The 10,378-nt window shown below is 51.8% G+C and overlaps 3 protein-coding genes across 3 annotated transcripts; 2 read left to right on the forward strand and 1 right to left on the reverse strand.

The window, feature by feature from the left end:
* Positions 1–658: 658 nt before the first annotated feature.
* On the forward strand, positions 659–4,506 carry COCCADRAFT_10032 (uncharacterized protein; the record flags this gene model as incomplete). The annotated part of the gene is made up of 2 exons (XM_007720144.1): positions 659–3,335; positions 3,386–4,506. The coding sequence occupies 2 exons, from the start codon at positions 659–661 to the stop codon at positions 4,504–4,506; spliced, it is 3,798 nt and encodes a 1,265-aa protein (XP_007718334.1).
* A 467-nt stretch (positions 4,507–4,973) lies between these two features.
* On the reverse strand, positions 4,974–6,827 carry COCCADRAFT_31148 (uncharacterized protein; the record flags this gene model as incomplete). The annotated part of the gene is made up of 4 exons (XM_007720145.1): positions 4,974–5,981; positions 6,037–6,402; positions 6,455–6,596; positions 6,655–6,827. 4 exons carry the CDS (start codon positions 6,825–6,827, stop codon positions 4,974–4,976), a joined length of 1,689 nt encoding a protein of 562 aa, XP_007718335.1.
* An 887-nt stretch (positions 6,828–7,714) lies between these two features.
* On the forward strand, positions 7,715–9,563 carry COCCADRAFT_111901 (uncharacterized protein; the record flags this gene model as incomplete). Its single annotated transcript, XM_007720146.1, has 2 exons — positions 7,715–9,336; positions 9,392–9,563. 2 exons carry the CDS (start codon positions 7,715–7,717, stop codon positions 9,561–9,563), a joined length of 1,794 nt encoding a protein of 597 aa, XP_007718336.1.
* Between the last annotated feature and the right edge of the window lie 815 nt (positions 9,564–10,378).

Raw genomic sequence — 10,378 nt, forward strand, 5'->3', positions numbered from 1 at the left:
GATTTTAGAATCAGTGACGTTCACTGCATTTGCTGAATCGTTGCCGGGTATCGCTTGCTCCTGAGCATGGTCTTGGGTTGTTGCTAAGACATCATGGCCATTTGTCGGCTGATGGCAATGTAACTGCGCCATGGCGAGCGGTTCGGGTGAGAAAGCTTGTGAGTGAGATGAAAATGTGTTGTATCTTGGGTCAGAGTAGACGAGGCTCACGTGTACGCGTGGAGATTGGGTGGGTGGAGAGAAGGAAAGTAGAAGAGCATGGCGACGGGATCCGCGGCTTACACAAAACTCTACTCGACAGCTTGTGGCGTATTACAACAATAATAAGCGATGAATGAATGTACCGCTAGATAGTGAATGTGGAGTAACACAACAAGAGCACATAGGCAATGATGATGCTAGACAGATGGCACGTGACCGACAGCTCGGGGTTCCACAGCTCTGATTGGCTGGCCAGGACAGCGCAGTCCGCATATCCTTGTCGCGCCTGTCGCGTAGATGTCAAGTAAATGTTTTGTTTGCCAGTCTCACGTCGCCCAGGGAGAGCAACCGTCGACAAGCACCCCAACTCCGCAAAGAATACCGGCCGATTCCATCTCTGCCGTCGCATTTTCCGGCCCATGAACACGACATCGGTCAAGACTCTACTCCTGGTGCGATGAACGGCACACCAGCCCGGCGAGGCGTGGGCGGCTTCCCACAGACACCACACAACAACGCCAACGCCAACAGGTCTCCCGGCCTGCAAAGCCCAGAAGCGTCCTCTCCGCGGCCAAACATTCGATCGCCGCTTCCCGATCTCCCAAAAGCCCCTCCGCAGCCGACCTCAGGGCCCCTCATACCCTCGGACATTCTCGATCCTGCCCAGCAGCGCTTTTATGTCTTCGCTGTCTATATCGCCCTATGGGCATACCGGTCATACGACTTCTATACGTTAGCGCTCGAGGACGATGAGTCGCTGTGGTTGTGTCTGAAATGGTGCTTCTTTGACGTGCTATTCATGTTCGGCGTACCGCTGCTCGAGATTCCCTGGCTGGAATGGGGCAATGGTGCTGCTTTTCTCCTATTCGTAATGCATGCCGGAATCGACGTCATGCTCATGTTCAGAATTGGTATACCCGTACAAGCTTGGTTCATGGGATTGATTGGTTTCCTGTGGGATAGCGAACTGGCCATTAGCGAACGGAGCGTCAAGCCTGGTGCAATCATACACAATGCCTCCCTAATTCTCGGAAAGCAGATTGTCAACATCTTGCCCGAAGGATCTGCCATCCTGAACCCGGAAAGACAGTCTTTCTGTCTCAGCTCAACCATCTCGCAACTCGACATTCCTATCAGGATTAACCAGACCGAGCCTCACGAAATGGAACTCCTGCGCATTGACATCGATACCAACATGAACGAGACTATCACAGTCAAGAAGAGTGAGCTGAAGGGAATGATGAAAAAGGCAAGAAAGGCGGTCAAGAACGCCAACCCCGATGACCCGCTCACACTGACCTACACCATCAAGAAGCCAGGCGTATATCTTTTGAAGAAGGTTACGGATCAGTCGAAGCTCCAGGTGCGACCGCGCTCAACCAACGCTGTGGTGACTACCTGCCCACAAGCTCGAGTCAAACCGACTGGTAACAACAGATGCCGAAGCGATCTATCCAATGTTTCGCTGGAAGTCGAGGGCACTCCGCCGCTTAGCGTCAAGTACCGCCTGACAGTAAACGGGAAACCTCGAGGTGGATCCCAGTTTCAGAACTTGCAGCCAGAGGACGTTATCTCGCCTCTGTCCAGGCACACATCACAAGCATTGGTAAAGAATGGACGCGAAGACATTTCCTGGGCTCGCTCGCAAAAAGTTCTGGTACCTTTGAACGAAACCCTTACGAACAGCGGTTCGTGGGAGTACGAGATTGAAGAGGTACAGGATGGATTGGGCAATTTCGTCAGCTACGTGAACGTCGATGACGAGGATAGACCGAAACCCAAGGTTGCCGGCATTCGTCAAATGTTCGAGGTTCACGAGCGACCTACGGCCTTCCTCAAGGGATGTAGCCCGCAAAACCCTCTCCGCGTGCCCAAGGGTAACGCCGCCCGCCTACCAGTCCATTACGCTTCAACCGGCAAGAATCCCATTGACACTGCGCACACGGTCGAGTATCTTTTCACACCCCAGGAGAACATCATCGCCGACGGTTATCATAGCCCGGATGCCGTCCTACAGAAGCAAGTCATGCGAAAGGGAGAACAGCCCACCATCTCGGCAGCAGGTCTCTACACGATCAAGTCTGTAGCATCCGAGTTCTGCGACGGTGAAGTCTTTGAGCCTACCTCGTGTCTGCTCCAAAACCCACCTGAGCCGGATATGACATTGGACAGCGAAGACATTATCGACAAGTGCGCTGGTAACCCAATTGGTCTCCGTGTTGGTCTCGATTTCGTAGGAAGCCCACCTTTCACACTCACCTACTACGAAAAGAAGGACAATGGAAGAGAGATCAGAAAGACACCTTTGCAAATTTCCAGTCTTCGCAGCACAATCGATCTCACCCCGCAAGATGCTGGTCACTACGAATACATCTTTAAGACTATTAGCGACTCTGTCTACCCGGAGAGGCCCCTCAACAACATTAGACTTCAGCAAGATGTGAAGCCATCTGCACAAGCACACTTTATTGAGAGTAGAAGGCCCAAACAGGCTTGTATCGATGATATTGCGGAGTTCGACGTTGGGTTCGTTGGAGAGGCACCCTGGAAACTGGAATACGAGATTGTTCACAACGGCAAGCGTACAAGGCGCTCTATCGAAACCGAAAACGCACACTACACTATTCGAACCGACAAGCTTAGCAGCGGTGGAGAGTACGTTGTGGCATTGACCAGTGTTACCGATAAAGCCAAATGCAAAGAAGTTCTCAAGGAAGAAGCTAGGGTTAATGTACGACATGAGCGACCCAAGGCTTACTTCGGTCACATTGAGGGCAAGCAGTCGGTACTGGCACTGGAAAGCCGGCAGGTTGGATTACCACTTCGCTTTACTGGAAACGGTCCTTGGTCGCTCAAGTACGAGAACTTGAAGACCAAGGAAGTCAAACGAGAGTCTTTCCAGAACCCCAACTCGTGGCTTGATGTCAAGACGGATGGCACATATCAACTTATTTCAGTCAGGGACTCTATCTGTCCAGGTCTGATTGATGAGTCGGCGGATCAATTCCATGTTTCTTGGGTGGCTCGACCCTCGCTCAGCGTTCCCGAAAAGAGCGCCATTCTTGATGGAACCAAATACATCAAAGAGCCCGTTTGTGAAGGCGATGAGGATGCATTTGATGTCTCCCTGACTGGTGAGTACTCTGCTCTACCATTGACTATCATCATACTGACTATATTATAGGTAACCCTCCCTTTGACATTTCTTACCGGCAGGAGTACAAGGACAAGAAGGGCAAGACAGCCTCCGTTAGTGAGAAGGATCTTCACACTGCAGGTGGCTTCGCTTCTATACGATCGGAAACCTCCAAGGCTGGTACTTATGAGTACACTTTCTTGAAGCTTGCCGACTCTCGCTATGACCATTCGAAGAAGCATTTCTCCCCCGTCACTATCCAGCAAACCGTCCACTCACGACCGAGTGCGCGCTTCGACAAGCCTGGAAAGACGTACAGTTACTGCTCCCGAGAATCAGAGGGAGAAGAGGTCATCCCCATCACTTTGGAGGGCGTCGCACCCTTCTACCTCGAGGTTGAGATCAAGCACCAGGGTACACCCAAACCGGAGATCAGCATTCACAAGAACATTCCTACGAACAAGTACGATCTCAAGATTGAGCACCGTAAGATGCATCTAGGCCACTCGTCCATCTCTATCCGCAAGGTTCGCGACTCGCGCGGATGTACCCTCAAGCCCCCACCAGGCGGTCCCCGTGTCCAGATCAGCGTGCACGATGCCCCGACGGCCACACCTCTGGAAGACCGCCAGGATTTCTGCGTCGGCGAGCGCCTCTCGTTCGCGCTTGGTGGCCAATCCCCCTTTACAGTCTTCTACACATTCGAGAAGCAAGAACGAAAGGCATCCAACCCAGGCACCACCTTCCGCCGTCTGGCCGAGCTCCCCGGAACCTTCACTATCACCGGTCTCCGCGACTCCGCGTCAGAATGTCTCGCCAGTCTGGACCTCACCAAGACCATCCACCCCATCCCCTCTGTGCGCCTCTCGGGCGGCCAAGTCACCGAAGTCGACATCCACGAGGGCGGCGGCACCGATCTCGAATTCCAGTTCTGGGGTACCCCACCCTTTGAATTCACTTATACCCGCAGTACCAATGCCAACAAGGGAAGAAAGAGCAAGGTGCTGGAGATTCGGACGGAAGTTAGCCACGAAATGACAATGAGTATCCCTGTTCAGGAAGAGGGTACGTATGAGGTTGTTTCGATTAAGGATCGCTGGTGTAGTTTTGCCAGACCGGGCGAGGGCGTTGATGGAAAGAGTGGGGGACAGAAGATGTTGACGTATTGAGAAGTCAAGTGAAGGACATGAATGGGGTTGCGGAGAGATGGGGAATGAACTTTTTCTTGCATTTATGGGCGTTTGGAAAGTTTGAGCTCTTTTCGTGTGGAAGCGTCTTATGTCTTTTTTTTCATTTGTCTGATTGATTGGTTGATTGATTGACTGATTACTTGTGTGCGAAACATATTGCAGAGGTGAAGAACTGTGTTCGTTTGGCCTATGCAAAGATTAAAGAGGGGGTAAGCTCGTTAATACCAAGAATCAGAGTTTTTTTTTCAATATCATTCAAATCAACAGCATGGAAGATACAGATGTGTTTGTGTATGTGTAGTTACGTGTGAATTGAGAATTTCCATGGGGGTGTAAAAGTTCGGTGGTATCACTACAATTTCCTCCTTTCCTTTTTCCAATTCCTCTCCCCCCTTGTATTCAAATCAAAAACCCCCCTAGAATTCTCGTTTCAACAGTTAGCTGTACTACGAACTAACGACTTGGCTCCGACTCGCGGTCTGATCCCTCAAAAAGGCCTCTACATCCTTGTTGCTCGTAGCATCAATCTGACGATCGATTTCTTTTTCCTCGGGAGTCTTTTCTCGGGCCGGCTCCGCAGGCTTATCTTGCTCCTTGCCGTTGACGACGCTGGCTACGGCTGAAGCAGCCGAAGTGGCGGTGGAAGTGACTACGGCGGAGGCTGATGCGGCGGCGGATTTAGCTTGGTCTAGGTAACTGGGGGCAGCGGGTGGTTGTGGATCGGGGAGAGGTACCTCTTTGGGAGCCTGGCCAATGGTGCGGGTTTCGACGCTGACGCTCTTGTCGCCGTGACCATGGTCGATGGTTGCGGCGTCGGGGGTACCCTCTGCCAATTGTCCCGAGGCGTGCGTGTGGCTTTGTTGCTCAAAGCGAGGTTCTGAGGTGCCGGAGCGGATGGGCAGGGTTGTGGTGGTGGGTGAAGTGGTTGTGGTTGGGCTTTCGGGTTCTGAAGGTGGGGTGTCTACGTCTGGCACATCGCTATCTGGGGGGTGGGTAGCTGTTCCCGTTGTTGTGAGGGGATCTCCAATCTCAGCTACAGGTGTAGGTGGAATCACATCCCCTTGTCTGTAGCCCACGGGGTTAGGGATGGTGAAGATGAGCTCGTGTCTCTGTGCGCCGCCCTCGGTGCCAACGCCCCAAGCCTCCATTGCTCCGTCTTTTCCATCTTCCCACTTCAGTGGTCCAATTGGGAACGTCTTACGTCCATTCTGTATGTTTGGCTTCTCCCACTTCATTTGCGCCTCAATGGTCGGTTCCAGGTTGGGCAATTGGCCCCACTCAAAGTCGAGGCCGCCGCCGTACTTCTTAGGAATGTTGTCGTGGTCGATATATTGGGATAGTGTGGAGTATACGTTCGACGGGGAAAGGATGAAGATTTTGGATACCGTGATGGGATCAAACCATCGCTTGACCCAGCCCCAGACGGTGGGGAAGAAGCTAGGCGCGCCAACAATCTAATAGTCTGTCAGTCTTGCTGGAGTGATCGGGTATACATTTGTGTACACATACAAATATCCTGTCGAGTGTCTCTGGGTAATGTGCTGTGGCTAGGACGGAAGCGTCCTGCATGTGTCCTTTGAGATTCCAAAACTGCTTCAGACCAACATTACTGATATCCACAATGTTGTTACTCTGCGAAATGGGAGTCTCCGGGTAGGCGCGAGGCACCATGGAGCACAATGGTGAGTAGAACCTTGTAAGGGATTCATAGAGGGCGAAGAGGCGCAGATTCTTGGTTGGAACGTTGGGAAGGGTGGTCTTTGACTTTGCGAGTAGCTTTTCGTATGCAGAGATATTCTTGGAATTGAGCGGGGCGACTTCGAAGAGGAAGAGGGGAATGCCGCGCTTGTCACGTCGGCCAAGCCATTGCGGATACTGGGTGAGCTTGTCAGAGAGGTGAGCATTTGGTGGGTCTGGGGATCGGTACCAGACGACGTGTCTGCTCGTACTCCTCAACATCAATGGTGTTGAAGATCTCGCTCAGCTTGTTCTCCTTGCGCCAATCTTCAGTGTCTTTGAACTGCTTGAAGGCTTCTTGGGGAACAAAACGACGTGCGCGCAAGTAGCGCCTGTTCCTGGTCAGCGCCCCACTAATCTTGTCGCGATTTACTAGAGTTTTGCACGCACAGTAAAGTCTCGTCGTCATGGCTTGCATGTTTCTGCCCGACTGCAGGCGTGTAGTAGCCAGCCTTCTCGCAGATGGCCTTGAACTCGACAAGCTGGGACTGTTGATTCTCCGAAAGATGGGACAAATGGCCGGCAGGGTATTGCATCGACTCAACTCTGCTTAGCTCGGCCATGGTGAAGGATGAAGAAGCAGGGTGGAATCAAAGGAATACAAGAGAGTCGGGAGGGGGAAGAGGGGAGCAGTAAGATGAGATGCGCGCTTCTAGGGTGTCATGTTGTTTAATGCAGTGCGGCGGTGCGTCAAAAGCAGTGACATCAACTGTGGCTACGGTACATAGTACACCGGTCGGGCCTCTCGGAACGCGGGAATCGGAACCCATCGCGCGCCCTGCCGGACTAAACGTGGACGACCTTTGTGCTTGTGCTTCAAGTATGACAGCTGTGTCCGGATCGTGCGTCGGCAGCATTGTTCGCAAAGTTGTCTTGCAGGCGTGGGGCTTTCGTTTGGGTACGAATCCAGCCAGGCCCAACTGGTTGTGACCACTGATCATTCGCCTGTCAGCAACCATCATCAAGATTTTTGATTGTTCATCGCACCGAACGAGTCTAGTCTGCGGATGTCAAGGCTCAGATGTCAGACAAGGTGCGGATGTAAGTATGGCGCTATTTCCGTCCTCCGCCTCCGCCTCCGCCTCCGCACGAAACATTCGTCTTAGCCCCAGCACATATACCGACAGGCACACTACTACTAACTTCACACTACTCCCGTCCGTTCTGTACCGCGGAAGGGAATGCTAGAACAGTGAGGTGCAGTATCGCAACATGGCTGCCGAGGCTGGTTGATAAGCGATAAGCGAAGTCAGTATGCGATGCCATCATCGTCGCCGCCCCAGCCATGCCTCAACATTGACGCAATCCGGCGCGAAGACTTGATCACCACTTGCCGCCGTCGCCCCAAGCCCGTCACTAATATCGCATGGCCGCCAGATTCTCATCTCTCACGCTTTCATAGCCCTCTGCCTGCGCGCCTGCGCTGACTTGATTTACCCCGCGGCTCATCATGGCGCGTCCCTGCTTCACTAATCTGCCGACGGAGATTCTCGAGGCCATATTCCTGAATCTGGATCCTCACTCTCTCGTCGCTGTATCGCAGACGAACAGGCTCATCAAGCGGCTCACAACCGATGCGCCCATCATCTGGCGTCACCTTTGCAAGACGCAGTTCAAAACATGGGATTCTCGCCACAACATCGCCGCAAAGTTTGCCGCGCCCTTGTCCGACGTAGATTGGCGCGCCTTGTACATGACTAAACACACAATTAACCGCCGTACAAGAGAACTGCTCAATCACATCATCGCCACTCAGCACGGGCGCATCCGCTGCATCAACGACATTGCAGACTATGGGTACGACGCAAAAGAGACACTGCTCAAAGAATGCGCCTGTCCAGACGATGCCGAAGATGTGCTGGCAAGAAGATACTATGCGAATGCCGTCCTGGAGCGCATACATCGTGAAGTCGCCATCAAGGTATGGACTAGTCTGCATGATGGAAATGACGTACCCATCGAGAGAGCTCTAGGCGCATACGATGTGTTTGCCAGAGTTGGTGAAGAGGTTGATGTTGATGTCGTCGCGAACGACATCGGCGAACTAGCTGACGGCCTGCTGCAAGAATACCCAAACTTCCGTGACTGGAGTCCACGCGACAAGGCTTATACCCTAGCCTCATTCCTTCGGGATCGCGGCTTCAACGGTGTTCCCGATGCTTCATACCGTGCGCTGCGGAACTCGTTCATCGGACTCGTACTGCGCTCGGCTGCCCATGAGTCACTTCCTCTGATCTCTGTAGCCATATACTGTGCGATAGCTCGACGCGTTGGCCTCGATGCGCGGCCTTGTGGCTTCCTCTTTCATGTCTACACTCTTGTGTACGCACCCAAGAACTATGATCTTAATGGAAAGTACAAGCCTACCAGCTCCAGTGAACGCGAATACATGTACCTGGATCCTTTCCGCTCTACGTCAGAAGTGCGACAGGGCGACTTGCAGCGCACACTACGGAACATGGGTGTCCCGAGTAGCGAACATCAAAGTTTCCTGAGCGATACTAACACAAGAGAAATGGTTCTGCGTACAGCACGCAACATCATGAACTCTGTGCAAATGATTCGCGAAACCGAGGCTGGAATGGGTACCATCCAATCGTCATGGATAAACGCCAATCCCGACATGGACAATGCCTTTTACGCAACCATATGGGCTATGTTGCTCCTTGGACCAAATGATGACACCTCCAATATAGGACACACCACCATCCGGCGCCGCCAGTACCTGCCTTATCTGCTCGAGCACTTCCAGATGCATTACCCGTGGGATGTTACCCTGCTATCACGCTACGTTATCCCCATGTTCTACAATCAACTCGAAGGGCACCGGTTATTGTCCTTTGTGCAGAACATGCATCAAATGGATGCCATACGCAAACCCAGAGTCACCCGTTCCGAACGTACGCGGAACGTTTCCTTCAAAGTCGGCCAGCTGTTTCAACACAAGCGGTATGGTTACGAGGGCGTCATTACCGGATGGGATGTGGTGTGTGACGCAAACGAAGACTGGATTCAGAACACGCGCGTTGATTCCCTGCCAAATGGTAGGAACCAGGCTTTCTATCACGTCCTGTAAGACTTGCTCGGCTTTTCTTCGATTTTGGGAACTCTGCTGACCAAGATGTAGTGTCTGCGACAAGTCAGTTCGCTACGTTGCCGCTGAGAACATTCAACCCGTCAGTGAAGACACATATCCTTCAGAAGCGTTGCTGAAGCTCGCTGGACGACACTTCAAACGCTGGGATGATGAGCACCACTGCTTTGTAAGTAACGTACGTGATGAATATCCTCACGACTAGGAAAGCCGGAGCTTGAATCTGTCTTTGTGTACTATTAGCTTCGGACTGGTGGACCTACTAAACTTGACGTTCAGAAGGCGATTGATGAGACTGTAAGATAATATTGACTACGTGTTATGCGTGCTTTTAAGTTCGATACTCCCCTCAAGGCAACGGTGTTTGCGGTTTGGATTAATTCTTGTTTTGCTATAAATACCATGTATTTTATTGTTCATCCTGAGACAGAGTAAGCGAGAAGGAATCAGATAGTTTTCGTCTAGAAGATGAAACTGATAACAAATACCCCGAAAAAAACAATGCTTATCCGTTCTCGAACAAAAGCGACATGAAACAAGCAGTTGCGAATGTAACAGTAATCTAGCTAGCAACTTGGTAAATACCCGAGTTCCTAATCTTGCTCAAATTATGTAGCAATGCTGTCCAAATGTCCATCATTCTACTCGTGCGAACTCTCAGAAAGAAATATGCAAAAAGAGAGACTGAAGCACATCCAGACTAGACCTCTCACATACCAAATGCACCTCTGACCTCACTATTCAAAATCCAATAGTACAAAACACTAAACAACGCGTCACTAGTATTATCCGCTGGAAAAAAAACCCCCGACACCAAAACCCATCCATCCATCTCGATCTCTATCCCTCGTTCCAGACTCCGACCTCGACTTCGATCTCGACCTCCTGTCCAAACCCTGCATAATCTTCACCCTTCAGCTCCCTCCAGATCAACCCCCAATATCCGCCAACCCAAACATCACCATTCATCTAACCCAACCAACCAATCACATCCCCTCGATCACCCAAACCCCACCCCCC

Source organism: Bipolaris zeicola (assembly GCF_000523435.1).
Source record: "Bipolaris zeicola 26-R-13 unplaced genomic scaffold scaffold_408, whole genome shotgun sequence".
In the NCBI taxonomy this organism is placed as follows: domain Eukaryota; kingdom Fungi; phylum Ascomycota; class Dothideomycetes; order Pleosporales; family Pleosporaceae; genus Bipolaris; species Bipolaris zeicola.